Source organism: Amphiprion ocellaris, chromosome 23 (genome assembly GCF_022539595.1).
Source record: "Amphiprion ocellaris isolate individual 3 ecotype Okinawa chromosome 23, ASM2253959v1, whole genome shotgun sequence".
In the NCBI taxonomy this organism is placed as follows: Eukaryota; Metazoa; Chordata; class Actinopteri; family Pomacentridae; genus Amphiprion; species Amphiprion ocellaris.
Window position 1 is genome coordinate 14,690,342 of NC_072788.1, and position 26,746 is coordinate 14,717,087.

The 26,746-nt window shown below is 39.9% G+C and overlaps 1 protein-coding gene across 1 annotated transcript in view; it reads right to left on the reverse strand.

Moving 5' to 3' along the window:
* The window catches only part of poln (polymerase (DNA directed) nu), a 93,873-nt gene that overhangs the window by 40,096 nt on the left and 27,031 nt on the right, over window positions 1-26,746 (reverse strand). The window contains exons 14-20 of the mRNA XM_035947444.2: window positions 26,124-26,181; window positions 23,113-23,190; window positions 14,679-14,790; window positions 11,938-12,020; window positions 6,786-6,917; window positions 984-1,094; window positions 355-433 (exon numbers count right to left, since the gene is read on the reverse strand). Coding sequence (XP_035803337.2) covers window positions 355-433; window positions 984-1,094; window positions 6,786-6,917; window positions 11,938-12,020; window positions 14,679-14,790; window positions 23,113-23,190; window positions 26,124-26,181 — 653 coding nt within the window. The remainder of the gene's footprint in view (window positions 1-354; window positions 434-983; window positions 1,095-6,785; window positions 6,918-11,937; window positions 12,021-14,678; window positions 14,791-23,112; window positions 23,191-26,123; window positions 26,182-26,746) is intronic.

Below are 26,746 nucleotides of genomic sequence, written 5' to 3' on the forward strand. Positions count from 1 at the left end.
CTTGCTTCGAGTGTGTTTATCCTAGCTGAATGCGTGTGTGTCAGACAGCAGCAGTCATTTGGAGGACCCCTTATCTCAACAAATTCAGTTAGCTGGTTAGCCACTAAATGTTGCTTATGTGTTCTGGCATGAAACACACTCACTTCATGTCCTAAATACAGCACATGACCATGTTTTGCCCATGTAGGTTTGGAAAAACATACAGTTTGAGGAGTCAGGGTACATTTTTACTGTGGCTCCTTGGATGGAGGGAGTCATTTATACGGTGTCAGACAAAACATGGTATGCGGAATGTTTTAGGACAATTGTAATAAGTGCATCTTCGGTAAGCAGTGCCATGTTTAGAGGTGATACCTGGCAGACAGCGAGCTGGAAGAGGACACCAGGTTGAAAATTCTGATCATGGCCATCTTACAGAGATCAGCAACAGAACCTGCACACACAAATAAAACACACACATCTGTTTTACCACAAAGTCTGGCAGAAAAACAGCCTGGTCTGCAGGTAAGGCAGTGATCTGTGAGCAACACTGTGGTGCTGACTTGACAATGAAATGAAACCTTTTTGTAGAATAACACAATTATACAGTGGTCCCTCGCCTATCACCAAAATCCGCAAAGTAGCGACCCAACCCTACCACAATATGGCGAAGGACGAGTGTATACACAAATTAATTTGTTTCAGCTAATAAAGACATAGACACAAGTTACAATGACTGATGTTAAAACCCTCATTGGAAGTGTTGTATTAAACTTCGACTTCAGGATCTATATTTTAAATACAGCCTTTATAAAGTGTGTGTTTGTGATTGTTCATTAGAGGACTGTTCTCTACTTGCAAACCTAGATATATTGCAAATATTGAGAGGTGATACTATTTTGAATCATTTGACATTTAGGTGATATTGCACAGGGGTTTACTCGGTTCCCCTCTGTATGGTATAAAAATGCATTACTATTATACATAAGTGTCAGTCATCCTACCCTGGACAACAAAGTTGACAGCCTGCCTCTCAGCCTGCATGCGGATGCCCCAGTCTGTGGAGTTAATATTGGGGAGGTTTCGCCGGCGACCCATGATAGATAGCACATAACCTAAACAAAAAAAGACATTTAAAATGTAATAATTAAAGGTCAATAATCTCAGCATAATAACACATTCTTCTGATCTTTGTTTTATGTGAGTAACTGGAAAATTTTACTCTCTGAAATTATTCAAATAAAACAGCATAAAAAAAATTATGAGTAGGCTGATCTGATAATTGGTCGGGATTACTTGGCTTTAAGACGTCACATGCAAAGAAGATAGGGAACCATGGTAGTAGTCGATCAATTTAGCGCTAGAGGTGGATTAACAAAGCATGGTTTAAAAGAAAAAAAACACCAAAATCAATGCAGCAGAACCAAAGATAATGATTCATTTTTGTTGCATGGATTTCACAGAGGTTACAGAAAAACAATCCAACTAAACAGCCAACAACTGGGTTGGAGATTTGGATGTGTAGCGACTTAAGCAACCTCAAGCAGAGATGAGGAGTGGGCTGGTCCTGTAAACTCACTTCTTTGTAACTCCATACCCACAGTATTTTTTATTTTCAAACTTGCAGCCTTCAGCTCCAACTAACGCTGACTAAAGAGGCAGCACTTGAAACAATTTATCAAACTTTGTGTATTTCCTACTGGAGATACGGAACTTTTTTTGCACATACACAGTAGTATCCTCCAAGCCTTGCAAATAGACAGATACAGTCATGCACACATAAACACCAACAGATGTGCAAAACTCACTGAGTTCCACCTTAAAGCATACACTCGATGTTTAGACTGGCATGTGCATAATGCCAAGATCAGTCTGAGACAATAGAAAGTTAGGCCTTTAACTATCTGCAGCATCAGTTTCTAATTTGAGGCAAATATATGTACATGCTCAGCAGAAATAAAGCTGGAGAGCGTGATTTGAAACGAACAGCGTCATGAAAAGTAAATTGTTGATACAGCATTATAGGCGATTATGGTAAGAGCAGGCTTACACCCACCCACACAGAAACTCTGATATCCAAACGATTCACACACAAAAGCAAACACAAACACACTCACATTCCCAGTACAGTCACACAAACACACAAAGGAAGGCAACACAAAAATGTGCAGTGACGTGATATGCGCTCAGTACACGAACACACACATTATCATATGCAGGTATGCAACACACACTACACACGCTCACACTCACACTCAGTGGACCAGTACATTCCGCTAACTGGACAATGAGGCCGGCTTTACAGCTAGATCCCTCTCGTATCCCTTACTATGAGCTAAGCCAGCCAGGGCATGAAACCTGAATGACCCTCTTCCTAGAACACACACACAAGCAGCATAAATGCATAGGAAATGAGTGCACTACAGATAGTACAACAAACATAAACCTTCTACTCTTTGTGAATTGACCCGTGACACATGCATGCGACCTATTCACCAGGAATGTAACCTTTGTCCAGGGACCCAATGACAGCGATGTGTGGTGTACTTTGTGTCAGTGATGACACATCACAAAAATGCAGTTTACTACGGACAGGTATGGCTATGAGTCATACTAGAATGTGCGGGTTTTCATACCCAATATGCCGCTTTTTCCACAATCGGTGACACACAGCTGTGAAGGCAAGCGCTTTTTAGGTTCAGACTTTTTTCATGATCAGTCATTTCGGTGGTGGTACATCTGACAGGCAGCAGCACTAAAAACGAGGGCTGGGTAACAATGGAACAGCATAACTCATTACCATTTGGATGTACTGTAATGTGCTGATACTGTTTTATCCTTCTGTTGACCAATCTAATGATTTTAAGCAACTGATAATAAACAACAAAATGAGTTATTAAGCCTATTTTCTCAATGAGCTTTTACTTTAAGCAATGTGATACTACAAGATCACACAATTTTCTGACAACAGTTGCCACATATTTACACGAATCAGTCAGGATATAGAAATATTTAAATCCAAATTTGATGAGTTTGTGGGTTGTTTGATCTCTGCTACTGCAAGATGATGAAATCACACCTGCACAGTCCTGAAGACTCTTCAGAAATGCAAGGATTTTGTTTTCATAAATTTTACTTTGATTTGGCCCTATTTTGTAATGGATATTTAAACCTGCAATAACCGATTTATAGCAAAAACAAGCAGTGAACAGAATTTTGGCACATCATAATCTTTTATATGACCATGGTGAATTTATAGCTGTTTATTTACACATCCAGCAGTTATGGACATTTGGAGTCATACTTCTGGACATCAGGTCAACGTAAATCCAAAATTCACTCTCTTTTAGCTTTGTCAGTGTTTTTTCAATACCAACATATGAAGGACATGATCTTTTTTAGCAGCTAAATACCCCATTATGTTCACCAAGTAATCGCTAACTGTGTCTGTGCTTTGGTTTCCAGTAAGGTAGTGCACAGTGGGTTTTTAGAGCTTTTTTTCTCTAAAAAATACTGCCTGCTGCAGCTATGAGAACAATTATGCTGAGCTCTGACTAAAAGAGTTTAAAAATACGAATAGATTTTGAAATCAGATGGCATCACATACATAATCTCAGACATACACACTACGAGGTTTTTAAATAATGGTGTAGGCTATCACACACTACTTGATTTTATTAAGATTATCTTGCCAGAGGGAGCAATCAGGGACACTGTGTCACATTATGTGATCTCATGGTGAAGCAGATGTAAGCAAAATGGAGACTATGGTGCAACAATGTTCTCAGCAGGATTTGTCTTTTCTTCAGCAAGATCTGATGGTAACATTTTAACTATCTGTTTTAGTCTCAAGGGCTTGAATGTTTAGTGTTGCTTGGCAACAGTGCCTGCTGCTCCAGGTACTAGCAGGATAATTCTAATGATCTTGATAAATGTCAAACATGTTTGCTATCACCATGATGGCCCCGATGGGATACTAAGACTGAACATCAGCTTAGACCCAGATCCCAGACCAGATATCCTCCGATAGGCTGAAGAGATGAAATGGCCCAAAAGTCTTTGAGATTGAGCCCGGCGCTGCAACGACAGATCTCAGTAGCCAGGTGCAAACAATAATTAACGAAAACTAATTCAATCCTGACAGGCACATGAGTGAACAAAACAGTAAACGTTGGGGACGCAAAAGATAAGCAATGACCTGTAACCCTATGAAGCTCTGAAAAGCCAATGAAACTTGCAAATTCAGGGGATAATTGGCGGTAGGGTCCATCACTACATGTAACCTGTTCTCCATTGTCAAATTGTTATTTAATACAAGGTTATTATAGTAGTAGAATATAGCTCATTGCAATGAATATAAATTTTCTGTGTTGTTTTGCAGACTGGAGTAACCTTTCAAAGAGGAGTTCACTTTGCTTTTCATCTCTGTGTATGGGTCGACTGACTTGAAGCTGTCCAAGTAACTGACTATTGCTGCCATTTGTGCTAACATCTGCTGAACATAAGAGGCTAAACCAACCGCTAAACAACAAAATCCCTTTTTTTTGTCATTTATGCTAAGTATTTGACAGTTCTACTGTCTGCAAAAGTCTGCAATTGAACTACTTCCATGCATATTTGCATGAAAAATCTGGCAGTGCATCAGGTGTGTTTATGTGTGTTACCGCAGCAAAGTGTTTGCACATCTCTGTAGATCTAGGCTTCCCTGTGTCAGCTGGAGCCTTCAGAAGACTTGACCGGTTTTCATCTCTGCGATTCCCTATTGTTAAAAAAAAAGAAGAAAACTCCTTCTGTCTTCATCTTTTTTTCTCTGGCAGCGTTCACAATTGAAGATATGGCATTCATCCCAAGAGCGTTAATGAAATGTACTTGATATGAAAAACAACAGCCAGGCTTACCCAGAGTGACGGCTTTGTCTCATTTTAATATCAAAGACATCAAGTGTCAAACAGAGTGTGAACCATTCAAAGAAATGCTGCCATGGTTAGGAAGTCATTTTTTGTAGTTTGTATAATAAAAATATCTCAAAATGTCCTCAGTTTTGCCCAGTTTCTTTTATATTTATACATTTCTTTACTTCATCCTCTATTATTTCTGCTCTTACACCCACATTCTTACACTGACCTTAGCTTCACATTGCCTGTTACAATATTTTTTCAACAAATATGACAATAGCTGAGCCTGCACTGTTCACCTCATCTCTACTCAGCATGCCAGCATCCATCCCTCTGAACAAAATATCGCTGTATCAGATACCAATCAGCTATAAGCTCGGTGCAGAGTGGACAACAACTCACAGCATGTATTAATCCCAGCTCCCAGTCAAAGCACAGCAGCTAAATCAGCCAGTGAAGCCAGTATTGATTAGAGAAGACTGATCAGTTAAATTTCTGCCATGAAATGAGGGAGGGACTGATGAAGCTGGGCAAGAATACAGGGGGAAGGATTGACAAAAAAGAAACAAAGAGAAAGACTGAGATGGACAGGAAGAGAAATGGACAGACAGACAGTTTGGGATGAATGGAGCAGATAAATCCCAGCACTGTCTCTGATGGGAGCATCACCATGGTGATGAGCTGAATTAAAGCCGGCCGTTTGGCACATCATCACTCTGCCCCTGAGAACGAGGAGGTTCCCACTCTGGTCTGTGCGTGGCATTTTGAAAGAATAAGTCCATTACCACATTTCGATTAGGAAGCTGACTCTGGAGAAAGGGGAGGCGATAAGCGGAGAGTGGGGTATGTCACTGATGAAAGGTTGCTGTGGGTGATGGAGCACCTGTCTGTGCGTAACGGTAGGTCCGTGTTAGTGACAAAGGTGTCTGCCATTGTAGTTGGCATGAAAAACATCTCCAGCCCTGACCTAAATCTTGATGTTTGAGGTTATTTTTCAACACTTGTTATACAAGATAAAATGACAAATGCTGGTTTTACATGCAGCAGCAGCCAGAAGAATTATCTGAAGTGGACACTGTAACACAATTATAGATTTCTAACTGGTTTCTGATAATATAATCAGAATGTAATGGGTTTATACAAGAACTCACTGGTGTTTTTATTAGCAAGGAGAAAATCAATAGCACACATGAGATAAAGTAAAGAGGGGATTAGTCTTGGCTAGAGGCTAAGGTTTAAACTCAGACATAGTCCTCAGTGAATGTTGGAGGATCTGTTTTGGTGAATTCTGACCTCATCCCGCCGCCTGTCAACACTCGCCTCACGTACTGTGTGCAATGAGGGTTAAAGTGCAGACTTTACAGTATTTTGTGTGAGCGTGTTCAAGTCCCAGGTGTGCTGCGTTGGCAGTTCAGTCCGAATATAAATAGAGTGTCCCGTCTGAACCATCAGACCCTTCCCACCCTACCCCCTTCCATCCACCCCGTCCCCTTCAAGTATTGACCCACGGCAGTTTGTCTCATTCCTGCCAATGTAAGCACATCTTCTTCATCTTCAGCCAAACACACACAAATCCATTGAGAGTGTGGGTGTCTGTGTTTATGCCTAAGAAATTCAAAGTGTGCAGTTCGTGTGTCAAAAGTGAAGGCCTTAACCCAGTCACACACATGCATGCCTAAATATAAATGCTATATATATGGGGACATTTTCTGATTTGTGAATTCTTAATATCAACCCCTAACCCTTACCTCTAATCCTCTGAATATTTTGCTTCCAAGTTCTGGGAAGTAGCTCATATCCATTATGTGGCACATTTCCTCCAATATCCATTCTTTCAGGAATAGATATTCATTAACCTTAAGGCAATGCTTCACACTGGGAAACACAATGGGAACATTAATGTATGCAGACCTTGTTTGTGGCTCCGCTGGATGGTTCTCTGGATGAAGGCCTGGACATCTCTGTAGGTCTTGAGGAAGCTGTCCTGGAATCGGCTGGCCTGCTCACTGCTCACCCCCAAGATCCCTGATAGACGCTCACGACCTACAGAGAACCACGTAGAATAGATCAGTAGGAAGAAAAATTCAGCCACGACAGGGGAATGCCTTGCACATGCAACATCTAGAGGAATATATGAGGGATGGTAAGTTTAATTTGTACTTTTGGACTAATTCCTTCCTTGATTTTAAACACAAAACACATTCAAATAAGCACTGGAAGACTGAAAAAGAAAGAAAAATGCTGGCACTGTCTACAGTATGTTAAAAGAATAGTTTAACATCTTGAGAAAATAGCTTTTTCTTGCTAACTTGCGAAGAGTTATGTTTTTGCACCTGGCCAAGAAATAGTCCATAACTAACTCCTCATAATTCCACGTCTCTGTGCTTCGTACAGATTACCAGAATACATGTACATAACAATATGTACTTTATATGAAGTAACCTTTAGTGGTGCCGGTCAGCAAATTTTGTTACCTTTGGACTGAGTCAAGCTAGTTTTAGCTGCCGATGACGTGAGAGAGGTGTCAGTCTTCTAACTGGCATACTGTTTGTTTAAACTCTTGGCAAGTTAATAAATAAGCATATCTCCCCAAATCTTGAACCATTTTTCTAATATCAAATGTTCAATGACAATTTGCACTGCACATGACCAAAGTGTTAAAGATTTTATGCCTACAAATGACCCCCAGAGAATATAAATGAAGCAATATGACTTTTATCCTTACTAACTAAAGAGAGTGAGGATAGACTACAGACCCAGAGGAAGAGAATAAAGTTAAAAGGAGGCAAATGAACAGGACAGACTGGACCAGAGGGTAAGAGAAATGTTCAAAAAGTGAAGAGTGAGGGATCAAAGAGGACAAGATAAAAGAAGTGTGGGCACAGATTGGGGCAAGACGGTGAGGGATGCATTTGTGTGTGTGCAAAGTGAAGATAAGGCTAAGAACACAAAGACCTAATGTGTGCCTGTTCTTACCCAGTAAGTATTAAAGGTATACGGTGTGAAGGAGTGTAGCAGTTGAGGACAATAGCTTCTGCAGGGACTCAAAATCACTACAGCCACACTCAGATCTCCTCTAAATGCATTTCTCTTATGGTTATTTCTTTTGAATGTTTGACCTTCACTGTGCAGAATGATGCCCGAATTTTAAACTCGAAGGCAGTTTTCACATTCAACTGCTAAAGGAAGAAAAGACATCATTTTCTGAGACACATTTTATGACCTCACAGTCAGCCTGGAAACCAATCATGGCCCAATATGCAGCTTGCGCATGTGTGATGTTGAAACATCTGTAGAAAACACACTCAGACAGATAGAGAGAGCATACTGTGTAAAGAAAAATGACTTTACAGTGAAGCAGGAGGTGTCTTGTGTCCAAAACATAGTATCATATATAATACAGATTCTGGATTTTTCGGTGAGTAGATGGACTAGCTGTAATTTTAAGATTTTAATGAGGTAGCTCAGCTGAGTAAAAACAAATTGTTCATCCAGGCAGAGTATTTGGATGTTTGAAAACATGCCTGGAATAGATATTTAATTAGAACACAGCCAAAAGAAATTCACAGAAATTCATCATCATGGAGATACGTTTCTCATCATTCCTCCCTCAAAGAGCAATGGAAAAGATTTTCTATGATTAATTCTTACTTGAGTCTATCAGGCCTGTGAGTGCATGACATTTTTTAATAAACATCTATATGTCTTCCACATAGGCTTTGCTTTTTAAAGTCAGAGTATAAGATAGAGACAGGATCTGAATTTATTTGATTTGTCGTGGCGGTATGGCAGGTGTGCAGCTGCTAAAATTGGCTCTCAGAAATGTGTCTGATTTGTGCTGAGCTACAGTCCACTGAATCTGACACACATATGTATGAAGAATGGAGAAAAAAAACATAAATTACCAGGTGGGTGTTGTGCTATAGATTGTAATACTCTGGATGTGTAGTTTGTGTGTACGTGCATGAAGCCCCACATTCCTGTTGAATGAGGTCAGTTTAGGGAGTGAACTTTAACCTTCATTACTGACGCTCCCTGCACTGCTCCATTCGTACGGACGTCAATCTTTATTGTCCTTTCACTTTACTTTGTATTTTTTCTGCCCTCTTTCTGTTGCCTGTGTTTTTTTCATCCCCGCTAAAACAAAAGTTACAGTATATTTCAAATGCAAAAATAGCCTATTATGGCAAAAAGCCTGTTGATATACATAAAGTCCTGAGCTGACAAAATGCAAATCTGTTCAGATACAATGAATGAAAAACTGCAATAAACATTTATCTCTTCTATTCTAAACCCTCTTGATTCTTTTTTCATTTTCACTCTGCACACTACACCTCTAACTTCCTTTATTTCACTTTTTTATGTCCAGTATCACAGCTCCGTCTTCTTATTTGTTGACCTATTTGTATATGTACATATGTGTACGTGCAGAAGTCCATAGCACCAGTCTGCCCCTCCTCCCTGGCCTGATTATTGTCTTCTGGAGAAAGCTTCTCTCAGTGTTGGGTAACCATAGCAACGCATCCTTCCATGAAGAGCTGTCTGTCTATGCTGATCAGGAGCTCCTTACATTCCTCCTCTCGTTTGCCTCTTTCTCTCTCAGCCCCACCCACTCCTCACTCTTCCCCTTTCCCCTACATTACTCCCTCCTCCACCACCTACCCCTTTCATTTCCCTTTAGCCTACATTTTCTACATCTGTCTTGCTATACAAAGTATCTGCCTCTGACAGTTTTACATCTCCTTATGCACTCCATGATTTTTCTGATATGTTTTTAGCACTGACCTTTTGTTATGTGACTTGTCCCTGCATGTATCCCATGCCCCCTGCATGTCCCACATGAATAGGTTTATAGCCTCTTTACTGATCATTGTTTGAGTTTTATTTAGTGTCTAAGAATTGACTCATTCATATGAGAGTGGCTGTGCGTGAGTGCTTATGTTTGTTTTCTCCTGCTGGGCTGTGACTCTAGTTTAAGTAGAAATACCATGCAACTCTCCATCATCAGCCTGAGAGCATCAAAATTGTTAATCTCCTGAATGCACTCAATCCAAAGTGAGCGATAGCCACTGGCCCAGTTCCCTAAATTCAGATTCTAATGCAAACCATGCGCTTTAGGGTCACTGCCGTTTGGCTAATTAAATCACACATATTTTCTAGTTTTGTCATGTTGTTGTTTTGGCAGGGGAAGTGCTCTACCACAAAAAAACAAAATACTGCAAGTCATGTATTTTTTGAGACTACAATATTCAGCACAAATTTATTTTACACTCGACTATTTGATCTTTTTAAATATTGTCTCTGATGTCAGCAAGCTATAAAGACTTGAAAACAGTTAACTAGTACTTGGCAGAATACTACAAGTGAGAAACACATGTGCTTGTAGTGCACAGTACTGATCATTCTTCTCTACAGTAATTGAACCCTCTCAGAATAAAATGAGCAAGATCCTCTCTCTCACTACACTGACCTACATAATCAAAGGAACAGCAACTGTGCGAGTAGTGAAACTGAGGAAAACTACTTCTTTCGACAACAGTGAAGTTTTGAAACAGAAAAGTAACCAGACCATATCTAAACATGGTCTCAAGAATTATAGTTCAAGGAAATCTAAGTCATGCCTATGAATTTTCATCTCTGTCCAGAACTATAACACGTTTGTCAGTACATGTGACCTTGCTCTGGCCATATGGGGCCTTTCTGTTTTTCAATGTGGTTCAGACTTCTCAAAGGCATCGTGGCTGAACGTAACCAAGAACACAGATGTCTGGTAGAGACATAAATAAATAAAAAGACAAAAGGTTATATGAAGTCTCATGGCCTCACGGCAGATTTTCCTCAAAAAAACTTTTGTCTTTTTATTTAAAAAAGCAGATTCACTTAATGATGGAATTTACTGTATGTCCCTGTGTCCCCAAAAGATGGATTCCTTCTGTCAGTGTTCAAGGACTCATTCTTAAACAGAACATAATGAGCCCTGCATGTACAACAGCAGGAGCCATGCTGACAGTTCAGTGTAATGAATTATGTATGATTAATTGTGTTTTGGACAGGTGCTGTAGCCTCGATAATAGTGGTTTTGAGAAGAGGTTCTAAGTTGTTCAGACTCTTATTGTACCAGAGTACAGTATTTTGAAGATTAAGCAGTCGATTGACACCAGACCACCGCAGAGCCTTGCATAGTATGGTGAGCCTATGGAAAAAAACTGTAACACTACATGAGCGTTTAAATTGACTGCTGGCAATAAAACCTGATGAAGGGTGCAGACTGCCTGTAAAACATCCCTCCATCATACAGGTGAAAGCACAAATGCCCATGTAAACACATGCGCACATTTTATTCGTAGGCAGAGAAAAAAAAACATACGCACAAAAACATTTACTCACACGTAATTGTTCAAGATATATTTTAAATCGCCAGGCAATGAAAATGCCCTAGGCTGGGCCTGAAATCTACCATCATCTACTGTTTCCTGACACAGAAACATGCACAAGTAATCCCCCATGAATGACTTGTGTCACCATGTCAATACGCTAGTGTGACTTTGTGTTTACAGGAGCATAAATGTGTCACAAGTCACACGGACGAGTCTCTTTATAGGCAACATGAGTGTATTACACATCCATCTTCCTCTCACCCTCGTTCTCTCCATTTTTATCTTCTCCTAACCCATCATCCCCGTCCATGTTCGCCATGTGAAATCAGGAATGTGATCCATAAAATTAAAGAAGCACAAGAAAACAGCTATGTCCCAGTAGAAATGGTTGGGCATTTCAAAGAAACAATAACCCACATCTTGGGCATGAAAAATCACATCCCCATGATACATTCGCCTTCAGTGCAGTGTTTTCTCTGTGAATTATCTGCAATGTTAATTAATTTACTCTCTTCACATAATGAACCATTTGTAGTTCTGACCTAATCACGAAATGACACTTAGTCCCATTGTCTTGCCATTTTGAAGCAACACTGCTCAATTTGACCCGTTAATATGTCTCTTCATAATTGTCAATCAGTTTTCATTACCCACTTTACTATAAGGCAATATGTATTTGTACTTACCAGCCCCATACACAACAGTGTACACGATGCGTTTGGCATGTTCCCTGTCCTCAGAAGTCACCTCATCCTCACTCACTCCCTTCCTAAATGAGTGAAAGAGATTGAGAGAGACAAGTCTGTTTTTATTATTAAAATAAAAGAAGTTAGCAGTTAAGATTCAAAATCAGCCCATGTAAAATGCTAAGAGTGACAACTATTCTCATGATGGCTTAATTCAGTAAGGTGTTTTAAAAAGTAAGTATACAACTGAAGTCCTTGGCTGACGAAGCTGAAACATTTTTAATGGCAAATTACCACTGTTGATAATGAAGAAAGAACCAAATGGCAATAAAACTGAGTTTTAAATACAGTATGACCAAATAGTGTGTGCCTAAATGAATGTCCGATGGAAATTTTGAAGATGTTTGTAAAGAAATGTTGTACAGGTAAATATATCTAGTATATAAAGTATAGTATTAGATTAGAATACTATAGGTAAAGTAGCACAGGTGTGAGTTAAAAGACAGAAACATGAGGCAGGGCAAGCTTAGAATAAATCAAAAAAGGACATGAGCAACATTCCTCTGAGAAAAGCAAGAAAAATAAAGAGAGAAACAGTGTGAGATAGTCTGACAGGTGACAAATTAAAGATAAAAAAAAGCCAACATAATGTGTCATAGGTGCTGAGCTAGCATGGAGGGATGAACATAAAGTTATTTCCTCGTTTGAAGTTTCGATGGTGCTGAAGGAGAGGGCTATCTAAGCATAGTTTGAGATCTGGTGGTTGCAAAGGCCATAACATGATTCAGATCATTTTCATACTCATCAAACCATGTAGTGATCCTGTGTGCCCTGTGGAAGCAGACATTGTTATCCTGGAAGAGACACATCAACACATAATCTCTCAGATTAAAAAAAAAACCAAAACTTTACATTGATTTGCAGTGACTCTCTCCTGTCAGGGGACAAGTGAACCCAAATCCTGGCAGCAAAATGCCCCCCCACAGCAGAACAGAGCCACCAGATCCCCTCACTTCAGGGGTCAAAGGTTCAGGTCTTTTCCTTCAATTTGTCACTAGTCTGTAGAGGGCAAAGGGATGTGAAATACGAAGAGACACAAGGACAAGAAAACAGAAAAGAGGCAAGGGGAGTGAGAGAGAGAAAGAAGCAGAAATGGGCAGACAGACGGTTACGTAATGTGACTTGCAGACAGTCGTAGTACTGGGGATCAGACGGGGTGGGATGACACGTCTGCAAAGTGGCATTTCTGGAGGGGCAGACGAGGAGCTGCCACTGCTGATCAGTGTTGAAGGAGATTCCCACACATACACACTCAAAAACATTAGAAATATGTCTGGTGAAGCTCAACACTCCAGTGGGACATGATGTCACGTGCCTGTTTAAATATGTTGTATAGTAAAATGCCTCTCTGCTGTTGTCTCTCACATCCATCTACACATATTTCACTGTTAAAAGGACCTGTTAAGCTAAATGATGGGTAACCTACAGCCTCCACAAGTGAGCATTTCTCTGACACTATGCATGTGGCTGAGGAAAATCTATTCTGGATTTTCATTGCCCCCTGCTGGATAGGTATTCATCTACTGGAGACTTCTAAAAAAATGCCTGCTGTTTTGAATGTAAATGTCACTTTTTGGCACTCAAAGATGTCCCAGATTGTAAAGAAGATGTAAAATTGGCTTGAGTTGCTTTTAGATGTTTGTGTTTGGTGATGAAACCAGTTAGCAACAAACTGGAGGACAAGATGGCAAGAAATGGAGGAAGTTGTTCTCTGCAGTGCTGAAAGAGAAATATCTAAGTATTCAAAGTAACAAAGAATCTGTTTTGTAGTGGGAAGCAAGCCTCTGGATATATAAAAGCATGCAACATTTTTTCTGCAACAATCTGGCAAAATTTGTTACTGAAAGGAAAGGGCTGACCAAGGATATTGCTGGTGGGAGGAATGATGAGAAGATTTAGGGGAAATTATAGACATATGTGTAGAGAGGACCAGACAGACTAAATAAAAGATAGGAAACGCTAAAACAGAACCAAATTCAAGCAGAAAAGAGTGAGGGGATGACAAAAATCAGAAAAAAGAAAAAAAAAATAGTGGAAAAAACACAGCATAGCCATGTGAAAATAAAGGTGGAGGGACAATTGGAGGAGCTTAAGCAGAAGACTACGGAAGAGACAGAAACAGAGGGTCCAGAAAAAGAGACTAATCCCAGCAGAGATGCAGTGACACCAGTTCATTTGTTTAACGGTGGAAGAGAGACAATCAAAGAGATGCACCGTAAAGCTTCAGTAGGGCTGTTAATATGGTAATCTGTTTAACTGGTCGCCCTCTGCCACACACCTGACTGAGACTGATGACACGAGTGGAGGCATGAAACACACAGCATCAAAAAGACCTGTGTGTAAACACCGACACACACTGGCAGCAAAACACACACGCACACAAAAATACTTCAAAAGCACAACAACGTAATCACCAGGACGACCAGCCCAGGGGTGTCCTGCCCATGGAAAAGAGGCAGAATGAGGCAGTTGGCATGGTAGTCATGGCAACAAGAGAATTAGCGTTTGAAGTGACGGAGCTGGCAGTCTGGAGAGAGAGAGAAAGAGAGACTGGGAGTGAGAGAGAGGAGGGGAGAAGCCCTGTGGAGCATCAACACTCACCTTGGCGAGGAGATCAGGGGAGAAGCAGCGTGTGTGTTAGTGTGTGAGAGAGAGAGAGAGAGAGAGAGAGGGAGACCCACCACTGAGAGGCCAGCATGGTGAAGACGTCCGCCTGGGGGTTGGTAAAGATGCGGAGCAGCTCAGGGTCAGAGGAGAGGTGAGCCAACAGACGCAGCTCCACCTGGCAGAAGTCTAACATGCACACGCACACAGTTATTTTTCCATCACCTCAGAGGACATTACATTAACTTCCATTTATCTTCTGGAGCATAACTTTAATTTAATCCTTACCCTAACCCGAAAAGTGAAGTCAGCCAATCTAATCCAACACAGTTTTTGTCAGATTTGCTAGCTGTCCATTCTGTGAGTGCACTAAAAAAAATGTGGTGTTTATACACAGCCTTTCTCTGTGTTGGGAAATAAAGTAGCTTGGACTGATCCATATGGTACTATTTAAGCTTATTACAAATATCAACAATCTTTTTCCGGACTCACAGACTCCACTTCCATTAACTTTATTGTGATGCATTTTGTTTGCAGCGTACATTGCAGGTAAGAGAATATAGAACACAGAATTGTTGCTGCAGCACTTCAGTTACAATATTTGAAGTTATCCCTCTTCTCCCATGCCCTGCTCATCCAACCCCACCCCACCCCACCCCAGCCCACCCTACCCCACCCCAGCCCACCCTACCCCACCCCAGCCCTCCCTTTAGCCCCAAGGTCCAGATCCCACACCTATGAATGCATTAAATATAAGTAATTCAAGATTGCAGAGGTGCCAGGCATATACACATCGTGATGAAACAGTCATTTCCTTTCCTTCCCTGTTAAAAATGTGATTAATACAAGGCAAGGGAACAAAAACCAAAGCACCGACAGGCAATCAAATAAACAAAAAATGTTCAAAGGGTAATAATAAGAGAATATATATACAAAAAAGAATAAACAATAATTAGAAAAATAAATAAAATAAATAAATAAATTAGAAAAGAGAAAAAAGAAAAAGAAAAAAGAAAGCATCCATCCATTTTTACTGGAAAAAAAACTAAAAGCTTCAGTCCTAAAGTGGAACTACTGGATGGCACATAGTGATTAATAAACAACTAATCTAGTGTTTTGCTGTGTACACAATCTTGTTACAAAGCAGGGAAACTGCTGCTGCTTCTGTGGCTGTTCTTGTTGTGATATTTGTATTTCAAACCATGACTTAGAATGGGCTAATGCCATCCAAAATACAGCAGCAGAACTGCCATTTCGCCTGTATTCAGGTTCGTGAGTCTTCAGAGGTAAAGAAAAAATATGACATTTTGGGAAAAGATTTGTTCACTTTCTGGTAGTTGTGAAGATCAATACCACTTTCACAGACTTAGCACAAAGTGGTAAACAGTGTAGATTTGTTTGACGGTCACAAAATTCCCCTAACAGCACCCCCACAGGAACATACAGTTAAAAAGAAACTGTATTGCACCATTCAATATTTGTACATTTGGCAGTGTATTTTTAGACACTATAATTACCTTAAGACATTCTGTCCCTGGAGGGTATTGTTTGTCCTGAAACCACAATGTTGTTGTACTCACTGTCCCCAACCTGTCATCTTCACTTCAGCTATAAGTCACACAGGCAGGTGAAGAGTGGAACAACAAATAGTGACAGCAAAGTCAAAAGAGCTGGAGCTTCCAGTAGAGAAAGAAAGGTTGCTGTCAGCAGAGAAATCAGCGTCTCTGCCTATTCCACATCTCTCCCTCCTGGTGATAACGGTGTGAAATTGTGTGCCTGGAAAGAAACTGCCCCTTTTCATGGTGGCCAGTATTGATATTTTCAATAGCGGAACATTTTTTTTTTGCTATCAAATGTGATTGTACCTGAGCTGAAAGGAAAATGTGACACACAGGTATAGCAGCTAGTGCACATACAAAAAAACCACTCATTTTGTGTGTATGGCACTGCATGCACAACCAGCTACAACAGCTTAGTTTGTACTGTACTTGTATGATTGTCAACTCACTACTTAAAGTAAAGACCCTCTGAAAATGTTGCACCAACAGGGGCTTTGTTTTGTAACCTTGGTGAGAAGTGTCTTACAAAACCACAGAAACAACAAATAATCTTCTCATTCACAGTCAATTTTGGACAATATTTCTGGCCCACCAATTTTCATTTTTATTTTGTTCTTATGTACTGTTTCACTTTCTGGAAAAAAAAACAAACACTTTTTTCATCCCCTTCCAATTCCCTTGCATGTAAAATTGAAGAATATTTTTGCACCATATGATGCCTAATTGATGTTCAGCCTTGGCATTAATATCTTTGAGCAACGTCACATTCGCGTAAGAATTTTAGAAACACATGACTAAACTGAACAAAGCCGGGGGTTTTAAATCGATCTATGCATGTGTCAGAAAGGTCACAACAGAATATGAGCCTGTGTTCTTTTGACTACACAATGTAGTGACGCACGATGCAATTACATTATTGTGTTTTGTCCACCTAACTCTCTATAATTCAGCTTGCATCAATGTGATCTGACAATATGCTCTAATTTGTTTTTCTTCTGACGCTGTAATTGCTGTGATTTGGGTCTATTTTGCTGCATCCATCTCACAGAGAGCTAACTCTGCCAAGTAGAGGTTGACTAGTTATTAAGGAAACGACATGTTACTTGAAAACACCTAAATGCTGCTATTAAAGCCTGATGTGACGATACAGAGTGCAAAGATTAATGTCACTGCTGACTAAAAAGCCTTTTGATTCAAGCAATGATAACTGCATTCCCATTTGCTAAGCCATGACAGTTGTATGGTGCATGCTTCACCAAAATTTGAAAGTATACACTAATGCCTTTAAAACTGCTCTCCGCAATGTAGCTACAAGTACATGTAACTCACAAAGTAAGGGTAAGATAGATGATTATATTGAGGTACTATAATATTAATGCATAGATAGCAACTGTATACATAAAATGTGTTTAACTAAATTATTCATAAATGTATTTTCACCTTTAACATGATTTAAACATCATATTACACAAGAGGAAACCACTAGAGTTACAAAAAGCCATACAAGCACATCTTCACATTAACATCCTCTGTTTCGCCCCCAGGTTCTACCTTATTTTTTTCCTGTTAATATCCACAATCCTGTTTGTATTTTTGAGTCAAAATGAATGCATATGTTGTTTAAACCTTAATTAGCTGGTTTAGGACATTTAGTCAAAGTAGGGGAATGTTTATGGATGGAAAAGAAATGGGTAATTGCAGCGTGAAAAATATTCCAGGATGGTAAAGTTGCAGAACTAAACTAAAAAGTCCTCTGAGACCAAATCGCTTGAGAAATTTGCCCAAGGCAGTTACATAAGCACAGAGATAACCAGAGGCTATAAATGAGATGTGATGACAAACACACGCAAATAAAGTCGACAGAAACTCAGCTGTCACATGTAAAGACACACCATTGATCACACGCTTTTACAGACGCACACAGACAGACACAAAGGGCAGAAACACACACACCATTTAGTGGAAAATGACAGTGAGATAGTGGACTGATAGGTCTACAGCTTTCTTGCCAGTTTGGCAGATCTGAACTGAAACATCTCTGAAGATGTAGCCACAGAAACACACAACGATATTCACACTGACAAAGTGGCTGCAGTTACATTCCATTACTGCTATTCCACATCTCTTCCTCTGCTTGGCTGCTTCAAAATCGAATTAAACCTCGCCAAATGTGGGAGAAAACGACTGAAAATGGAAGGAGGAAAATTGAGAGATTTTCACTCAGGATGAATCAACCAGCTATAATACGTTTCTGCTAATGTGGGGAGAGGAAGAACGATGATGGATGGGTGGAGGGGATTGTGAGGGTGGGGTGGGGGGTGTTTCACGCATTGATGCATTAAAAATAGTATTTGTTGCCTGTATAAGTTTTTGAAGTGAATGTGACAGCTTATAGATTTCAGGTCAAATCATTCAGGGTAACAGAAGAGCAGGTAAGAAACTACCCCGACTGTTCAGCTACAATTCCATTCAAAACAAACACCACTTTCCACTTGACCCGGGTCACACAAAGATTGCAAAGGAAGGCTTGAAAGGGACAGAAAAAGGTAGAGACTTCAGTAGGATGGATGAAGACAAGAAAGCAGGGTGGAGGGGTGTCGGTGAGGTGAAAGCTGGGGGAAAAGAGACAAGCGGTTTTGGTTGTGCCGATATGAGCGAGGGAGTTTCTAAAGATATCATCCCATTAATGTTTTATGAGCTCGATCACACTTCCTGCAAGCATGGCCGGCAGCCTCAGAGACATATTGCTGACCAGGATGTGTGCGTGTGTGAGAGAAAAACAGAGGGGAGGAGAGGCAGATATTTGAGGCTGATATTATGAGAAAAATATGCTTGTAGAGTATGAAACAGAGAAATAACTTACACTACATATGTGAAATCTATGTTCTTAAATTACTGTGTGTGTGTGTGTGTGTGTGTGTGTACTACATGTGTTCCCAAAGGCAGCTTCTAATAGACCGTCTGTAATAAAACCGTCACAATCAGGAATCCTCGTATCGATCCATACAGGAATAACTCTGACCAACAGTAAGCTGCTCTATAGATAGCCTGGATCAGATAAATGCCATTTATGACTTGAAACTATAAAGATACCACTGAGAATATATAGATTTAGATGCTCAACCACGTCAGATTAAGATTAGTGTATTAACTATTAGTTAACTGAATATCCACTGTTGGTTTCCGTTCACTTGTGAGTGGAATTTAATTTCTAAAACACACACACTAACACTAAGGATAGTGTTAAAGCATTTCTGATGACTGACAGAAAAGGACAATCTGACAATAAGTGCCAACTTGCTAACTGCATGTTGACAATCTGTGTCTGGTTTTGCATTTGTCATATCCACATTGAGTATTTAGGTAGTAAAAATAGTAATAATTAGCTTAATCCACAATAACAGTAATGATTAGCTGTGGCTATAATGAAGGCACTTTACAAATGTAATTACTTAAAAATTGACAGGAAATAAACTTATTAGCTCTCTGAGAGAGCATTCCTGTGTAATACAGAGGTGTGTGTTACTTCAAACTGCAGTTATTTAAAACAATAAATAAGTGAGTACCAGCTTTAGCAGTTCCTTGGACAGCATACAAAGATATTGAGGGGACTAAGCCATGTCTCATACCTTTTTAAAGCCACCACCTACCGCACCCTGAACAGCCCTTGGTTGTGCGTTGTAGCACTCGACAGCATGAGAAACGAAGGTTATGGATAAAAGCTTAAGAGCTTAACTTCAACCTGCACACTGAGAATATGAAATGTCTCTTGTGGGTTGTGGTTGGTTTCGAGAGGCTTGCAGGAAGAATGAATTGTCCAGTATACAAGCTAAAGCCCTTTTCAGACATGGGATATGGAGCATTACTGGCTTCATCAGTGACAATATTATGTCATGCAGACATAGGAAATCTTTCAAGTAAATGTTCTTCACAGCTTCATTCAGACAAACCCCTCATAGTGCCAGAGACTAGCAGATTAAATCAGAATTAACAGCAGCTGATCAAAGTGTCCAAATAACTAACAGCTTAATTTATTCCTGATGTATTTCTTAATCTAAGAAGGGCCATGATGTAATATTTAACTGCAGTTGATAAATTGTGACTCACCTGTCAGAGGTGAAAAAAATCCGTGTGACTCGCCATTAGATTCTGATCGATTCTGTCTCCATGTAAGGGATCATTTATAATTGGAACTAATTAATGAAAACACTGCTGCTGCTCTGTGTGTAAATGCGTGCAACTCTGACTGTTTGCAGATGCTCATGGACCATGCTGCTGTTTAATAAAATCTGACAAAACGGTCCTAAATGGCTGAAAGCTACAAAGCAAACTGCAAATCTGTGTGTGACAGCTCACCTGTATGATGTGGAAACCAGTAGGCCAACACAATGTGACTTGCCATCGGATTCTGCACTGACCTGCTCAACATGCTCTCTTGGGGATAATTTAGAAATTATAATTTAGAAATTCATGCTGTCTCCATGTCGTAAAATTTATAAATTTTACAATTATAATTTAGAAATAACAAGATTATAACTCAGAAATTAAAGTTATCGGTACTGTAATTGTTTCAGTTGTGCAAACTTTTTGCAGCTTTTTCTGATGGAAACCTGGTCTCTCAGCGCATTCAGACACGATGCCGACACGTTTATTTCCCTTCAGATTAACGGAAGAGAGTGTATGTTTGAAAGGGGCTTAATATAATCTATGGATATAGGCTGAACTGGATTCTGAATGTTTAAGGCTGAGGGAGATGCATCCTACAAGTATCTCGTACTTCATACCTACACTTAGAGGAACTCAGGGAACACCAAAATTCCAACTAATATCAGGATTTATTCTAGAAAAACAGCAGCTAATCTCAATCTCAATAAAGGTAATCTTCTTTGAATATCACAATATTATAAATTGTGAGCTGATGTTGAGATAATATTTCATACTGGAATTTTTTTTCATTTATCCATCCATCCATTATCTATACACCACTTAATCCTCACTAGGGTCGCGGGTCTTTTATTTATTAAAAATAAAATAAAATATTAATTGTAACGTCACTCTCTGGTCCTTAAGTAAACTTCTAAAAACTCGCCGTGTACCAAAGTTACATATTTAGAAGTTTTCTTTATGAGAATAATCACTTATTGCCTTAAAATGGCTTAGCTGTTTTCTCTCTGAGGTATTAACAACTGCTCCTCCATTTTAATTTTAATGTGATTTTTCCAGTTTTGCTCCTAAAAACTGTGATTGATGCAAAACATTGCTGTTATTATAACAAAGCACAGAACAGCACATTATGTAACTGCTGTTAACATATGAATTTACCTTCAGCGTCATCTAACGTCATCCTGTTTTAAAGGTCAAACCAATTGAAAAGCTACATGTTTTTGTTACAGTGAAGTATATTAAACCTTTCTGGCTATTAACCAAGAAACACTCTTCATATATTTCGCAAAAAGTACTGCATGTGTTCCTACAGTGCTCTTCTGTGGACTTGGAAAATGGAACAACTGAACTAAATCCAAATTCACTGCATGTTTTAAGAGGACTACTGTAACAGACCCGATGAGGGAATTAAGCTTGCCTTTGTTCTCTTTTTGGCTAGCCTCTCTTTCCTCTCTCTGCTGCTCCCACACACCAGCAGACATCTCTCAACAGAAAATAACCGAGTTGACAATTGCAAAAATAAACAGACACACATAAAGAGGTTGTTCTAGGACAGGGAGGATGTTCAAAATGCACTATAAAGAAGAGTTTGGTTTATCTGTGGTAGAACAGACTGGATTTTTATTTTTTTTTACTAAATTAGGTTATGGATTCTTGTGAGGATCATTAAACAAGCCTAGCCAATAGACAAAATCTGTGTCGGCACATGCAAACACACGCACACAAAATTCTTCCAATACAACAAAGTCACACACAGATTGAACACCTTTTGACATGCCTCTTAGTTAGAGGTTTTTAGAGAGACACTGGAAAGCAATAGCAGTTGAAATCCACACACAGTAGTTGCTCCAGTTTGGGAAGGACACTGGAGGACATACAGGGGGTGACTCTGCGATGGCTCCCTAGGAGAGGTTGTTTCCATGGCAACCTGGCCTCTAAGTCCATGTGTTTGTGTGGGCATGTGTTGGCCTGCTGGTGCTGGTGCGATAGTGACTCCCGGCTCATTTTGTGTGTCTGTGTGGGATCCTCGCTCTTATCCTGCTGCTGTCCTCCTGCTAACCCTGGTTTATCTGTCTGGTTATGTAAGTGTGCGACACACTGTCAAGGCCGGTGAACACCCTCCGCTCCACACAAAGCTCTCCCAGGCTGACAGCGCCCCAGCTCTGCCCTCTTTGACTGCAGAGCAAAGACTGCTGTTACACTCTAAAGTGGCCTTTTGACGGCTGCAGAGGTCATGTCAGCATGAGAGGGTTTGTACAATACCAAAAGATAAAGAGTGGAGAACTGTCTTGTGTCTAATTAGTCTTGTGTTGGACTTACATGTCCAATTTGAATGTTTACTGCTGTCAAAACAGATATTCACACACTAATCCCCACAAGGCTGAACCTCAAAAGCAACTGCAGCGCAACTCCCTTAGATTTAGTTAATAGCTGGGTCAACAGTGACTACGACGACATGCCTGAGCAGCTAATTGCTGCTGAAGCAAGAATTAAATTGACTTGCAAAGCATGTGCAGTGGTTTGTGCAACTGTAAGTACAATAAATAGCAGTTTGTTTCCAGAGCAATATTTGATAACCTTTGAAAACATATAAAGTTCCAGAATTGTTGCAATAAAAATACTTAATGCAAAAAAATAAATATTAGACCATTTAAATTTGACACATACACAACAGACACAAGCAACACTAACTGGAATAAGGAGATTATTTTTTGTCTGTCTCATTACTTTATATCAAATTGGAAGAGAGATTAAAAACATCATGATTTGATATCACATATAGTCTCACCTGCAGCGAGAAAGGTCCAGCCCTCATGAGGAATGAACATAGCCCGAGGATGAACAGTCACCACCTCCTCCTCCTTTCCTGCAAGGACCAAAAACAGACCCTTGAAAACCACTTCAACATATCATAACTCACTGTTGAGTGCAGGGTACTTCAAATGTGTAAACTATGGTAAAATAGGTTCTGGTAAGCTGTTTGCAAGGTTAGATTCAAAGCATTTCTGGTAAAAAAAAAAAAAAAAAAAAACAAGACCTGTTTTTCAGGAACAAGAGCATTTCCAGTGTACATTGATTTACAGAAATTGAGTTTCCTTGGTCTAAAAAAGTGACAACACACATTTCAGGTGACAAAACTCCTTATTATTTCAATACCTTTCAATTTATGCCAGTACAACAAAAATATTTGCTTCTGCCCATTCATTTTAGGCAGAAATCTATGATTGCTATAGCAAGTAAAATCACCATTTCGTATTTAGTACATTTGAAACAACAGAAGTAGACCAAAATGCTTTGTAACTGAGACATAAATACGATAAAAGTTTACATTCTCTTAAGTACATCCTTCAAACCAGAATATAGGGTGTGAATATCACAATTTAAGGGCCTTGTGTAGACTACAAAGAGGCTAGTTTTTTTGCAAATGCTTTTGTAATTGTGTCACACTGTCACTTCTCAGCTCTGTTAGAAATGCTAGTTATGGCCAATGCTAGATAGAATTTTTAATTAAACTGTCCTTCCATAAGTAAATGTAGCAATTCAGTGTGTAACATATGGATGTCTTTCACAGTGCATTTAACAACAAATTTACTGATTACAAAACGAATAACACAGTGATTAGGTTCTAATATCCTGTGTGTGAGTTTATGTAGTTGACCGAGGCACTAGTGCAGACAGAGAAAACAGACAGTCAGCAGCTGGGCGTTTAGAGGAGCAATAAAACACACAAACACTCCTAACTGACTTAATGAAGGGTTAAGTTATGGAGCTGCAATGCTGCATTTAGAGGAAAATCAGAATCCAATCAGGACCAGTCTGTCAGTGTACTCTCTGCTGCGAGGTGCTGGACTGAAGTGCTGACCTTAGCACAGGAGAAATGATGGGGCCCATAACAACCATCACTTTGTGTGAACCTTCACATCCCATATCAGCATGATGAAAATGTCACTAGAGCAGCAGCACACACAAACGCATACATGCTGACAGTGAAAATGTGGCCTCGCTCTCACACACGCTCACATGCAAACTGGGACACGATCGGTCGTGATTAGTGTCTCCACCTCGAAAGCTAAGACACAAAGTGAAAAGTGATAGAGGGATGTGAGAGGGAGGGAAGAGGGGATACTGATGGAGGGACAGCAGGGATGATATGAGGGATGTAGCAGCGGCTGGAGAGGATTTGATGACCAGGGCTCTGGGAATCTGAGTGAAGGAGGAGCAGAGCTGCTGATGTTAGCAGCACCTATGAATCACTCAAACAGGGAGAGAGAGAAAGAAACAGAAACATAGAGAGTACTGGACAGAAATAGAGACATAAAGCTGAGTGTGGCACCACTGGCTGTGACTGACAGCAGAGCCAGTATGGGCTTCTCAGGCCAACAGATGGATGGACTTGTTTTGATGTTTAATTCATGAACAAGCGGAGAAATTTTATTGGCCTATGTTTGGGACACACAGATAGCAGCTAATGTGGTAACCCAAAGCAGGTAAATATTAAACTAGCGTTCTCCATATAAGAGTTGACCTCACAAAACCTCAGAAACCACCCTTAATTTGGATCTGATCATCGGTCTCAAAACCTTGACATCTTAGATGAACCAAATCTTTGGTAGATGGGTAAGTGAGACGAAGATAGATTGATTTGGCTCTATCACATATGTATCTGAATGTCCATGTTTCTAACTAGTTAATAGAATTTACATGTAGAAAATTTACTGTTCACTTAGTAATCATGTAGAAAACAAATGTCTCTATTAGGAAGTCAAGTTGCTTTTATATAAACTCAAAAGCAGGCCTTAACACTAACCTGAACAGTTATATCTGCTCACTAATTATACAGACAAGACAAAACTGAGTGTCGTCAAGGCCGAGAATACCATTTTAGGCAAATTTTGTCATGAACTGCATTTTTGTTGTGATATAATTGCTGTGGAGTGTAGAGCACCTGTTCTACAAAATGAAAGTCACGCTGTTTTTCCGAAGAGTCAGTGCAACATTTTTTATCACTGTGCAACAAGGGCAAGAAAAGGTAATTAAAACTTTTTCGAATAAGAAGAAATGACAAGAAGACTCCTGAGAACAGGGAATGACTGCTGGGAAAACAATCAGATCTAAAATTGCCAAGTCGATTGCTATGTCCATATAAATAATGTTCTCCCTAAGCTGTCTTCAGGACAACATAATTCACATGAAAGCAGGCAGAGATGCCATTTGACGAACCTCGTGATGTGCTTCATGTTGCACAGGCAGTCCATTAAGAACAGCTGTTCATTTTCGCAAATGTTTGCATCAACTTTTATATTGTGTGTGCAAATTTTCAAGTGGCACTGCATAAAATGAATAAAAGGAACATTTTGGATGAGCATTTCTGGGTCATTGGAACATATGGTTCAAGTTTGTGTGAATTTAGACCAGTGTAAATGACATAAGTAGAACATGAAAAGGCCACAGCAAAGGGAAACAGACAACAACGAAACACCCATGACACTTTAGTGAGCGGCTTTATGCTGCTGTAGACGTTTATCATCCTCATAAACCCCCTTTACTGGCTCCCTGCTCATCAGTTTTTGTATGCCCCAGGAGAAGTCTCCCTCTCTCACACACACACACGCACGCACGCACGCACGCACGCACGCACGCACGCACGCACGCACGCACGCACGCACGCACGCACGCACGCACACACACACACACACACACACACACACCTCGACATTTATCACTGTCTCATTCTCTAAAATGTGTAGGATGGGAGTTTCTCTATATGTGTGTGTGTTAATAAGTGTGTGTGTAGCTTACCTTGGATGTACTGCTTCTTGGTGATTTGAAGCGGCTGCCTTGGTAGGGCCTGGAAGTTCTAGTTTGGGAGAACACACATGTTGTAAGTACAGCCTAACAGATGACAATCCTGTAACATTGTCTCATTGCTCACTGGAAGTAGGCCTTCCTCTTTTCTACATTGTATTGTACAGATAAACTATTTTCTCCCGTGGACTCATAAATAAACTAATCTAGCTCTATATACAATTGAGCCCAAAATTATTGCAATGCCAAGTTTTGACTTTTAATATTCCCTAAAATTAGGGGAAACCTTTGACAAAGTTCAGCCTCGTAAACCATTTGAAAAGGTCCTGGTTATTTGCATGTTATGTTAACATGTTGTAGAGCATTCGAATGCACTGAAAATTGACAGCAGCTCATGCATAGTTCACTAGACAGTTACTAGGTAATTGCAAGTCACAGCTAAAACCAAAGCGCTAAGTGGGCTAGCTATTAGGGTCCATCACTGACGGAGGTTTGTGGCTACTCATCAAGCAGGGAAGGGCTATAAAGCCATGTTTTCAAGTGCAAGTGGCCAAGGTAAAAGGATACTCAAAAGGTACAAGGAGTTCCTCACTGTGAAAAACCTCAAAGGTCATGGT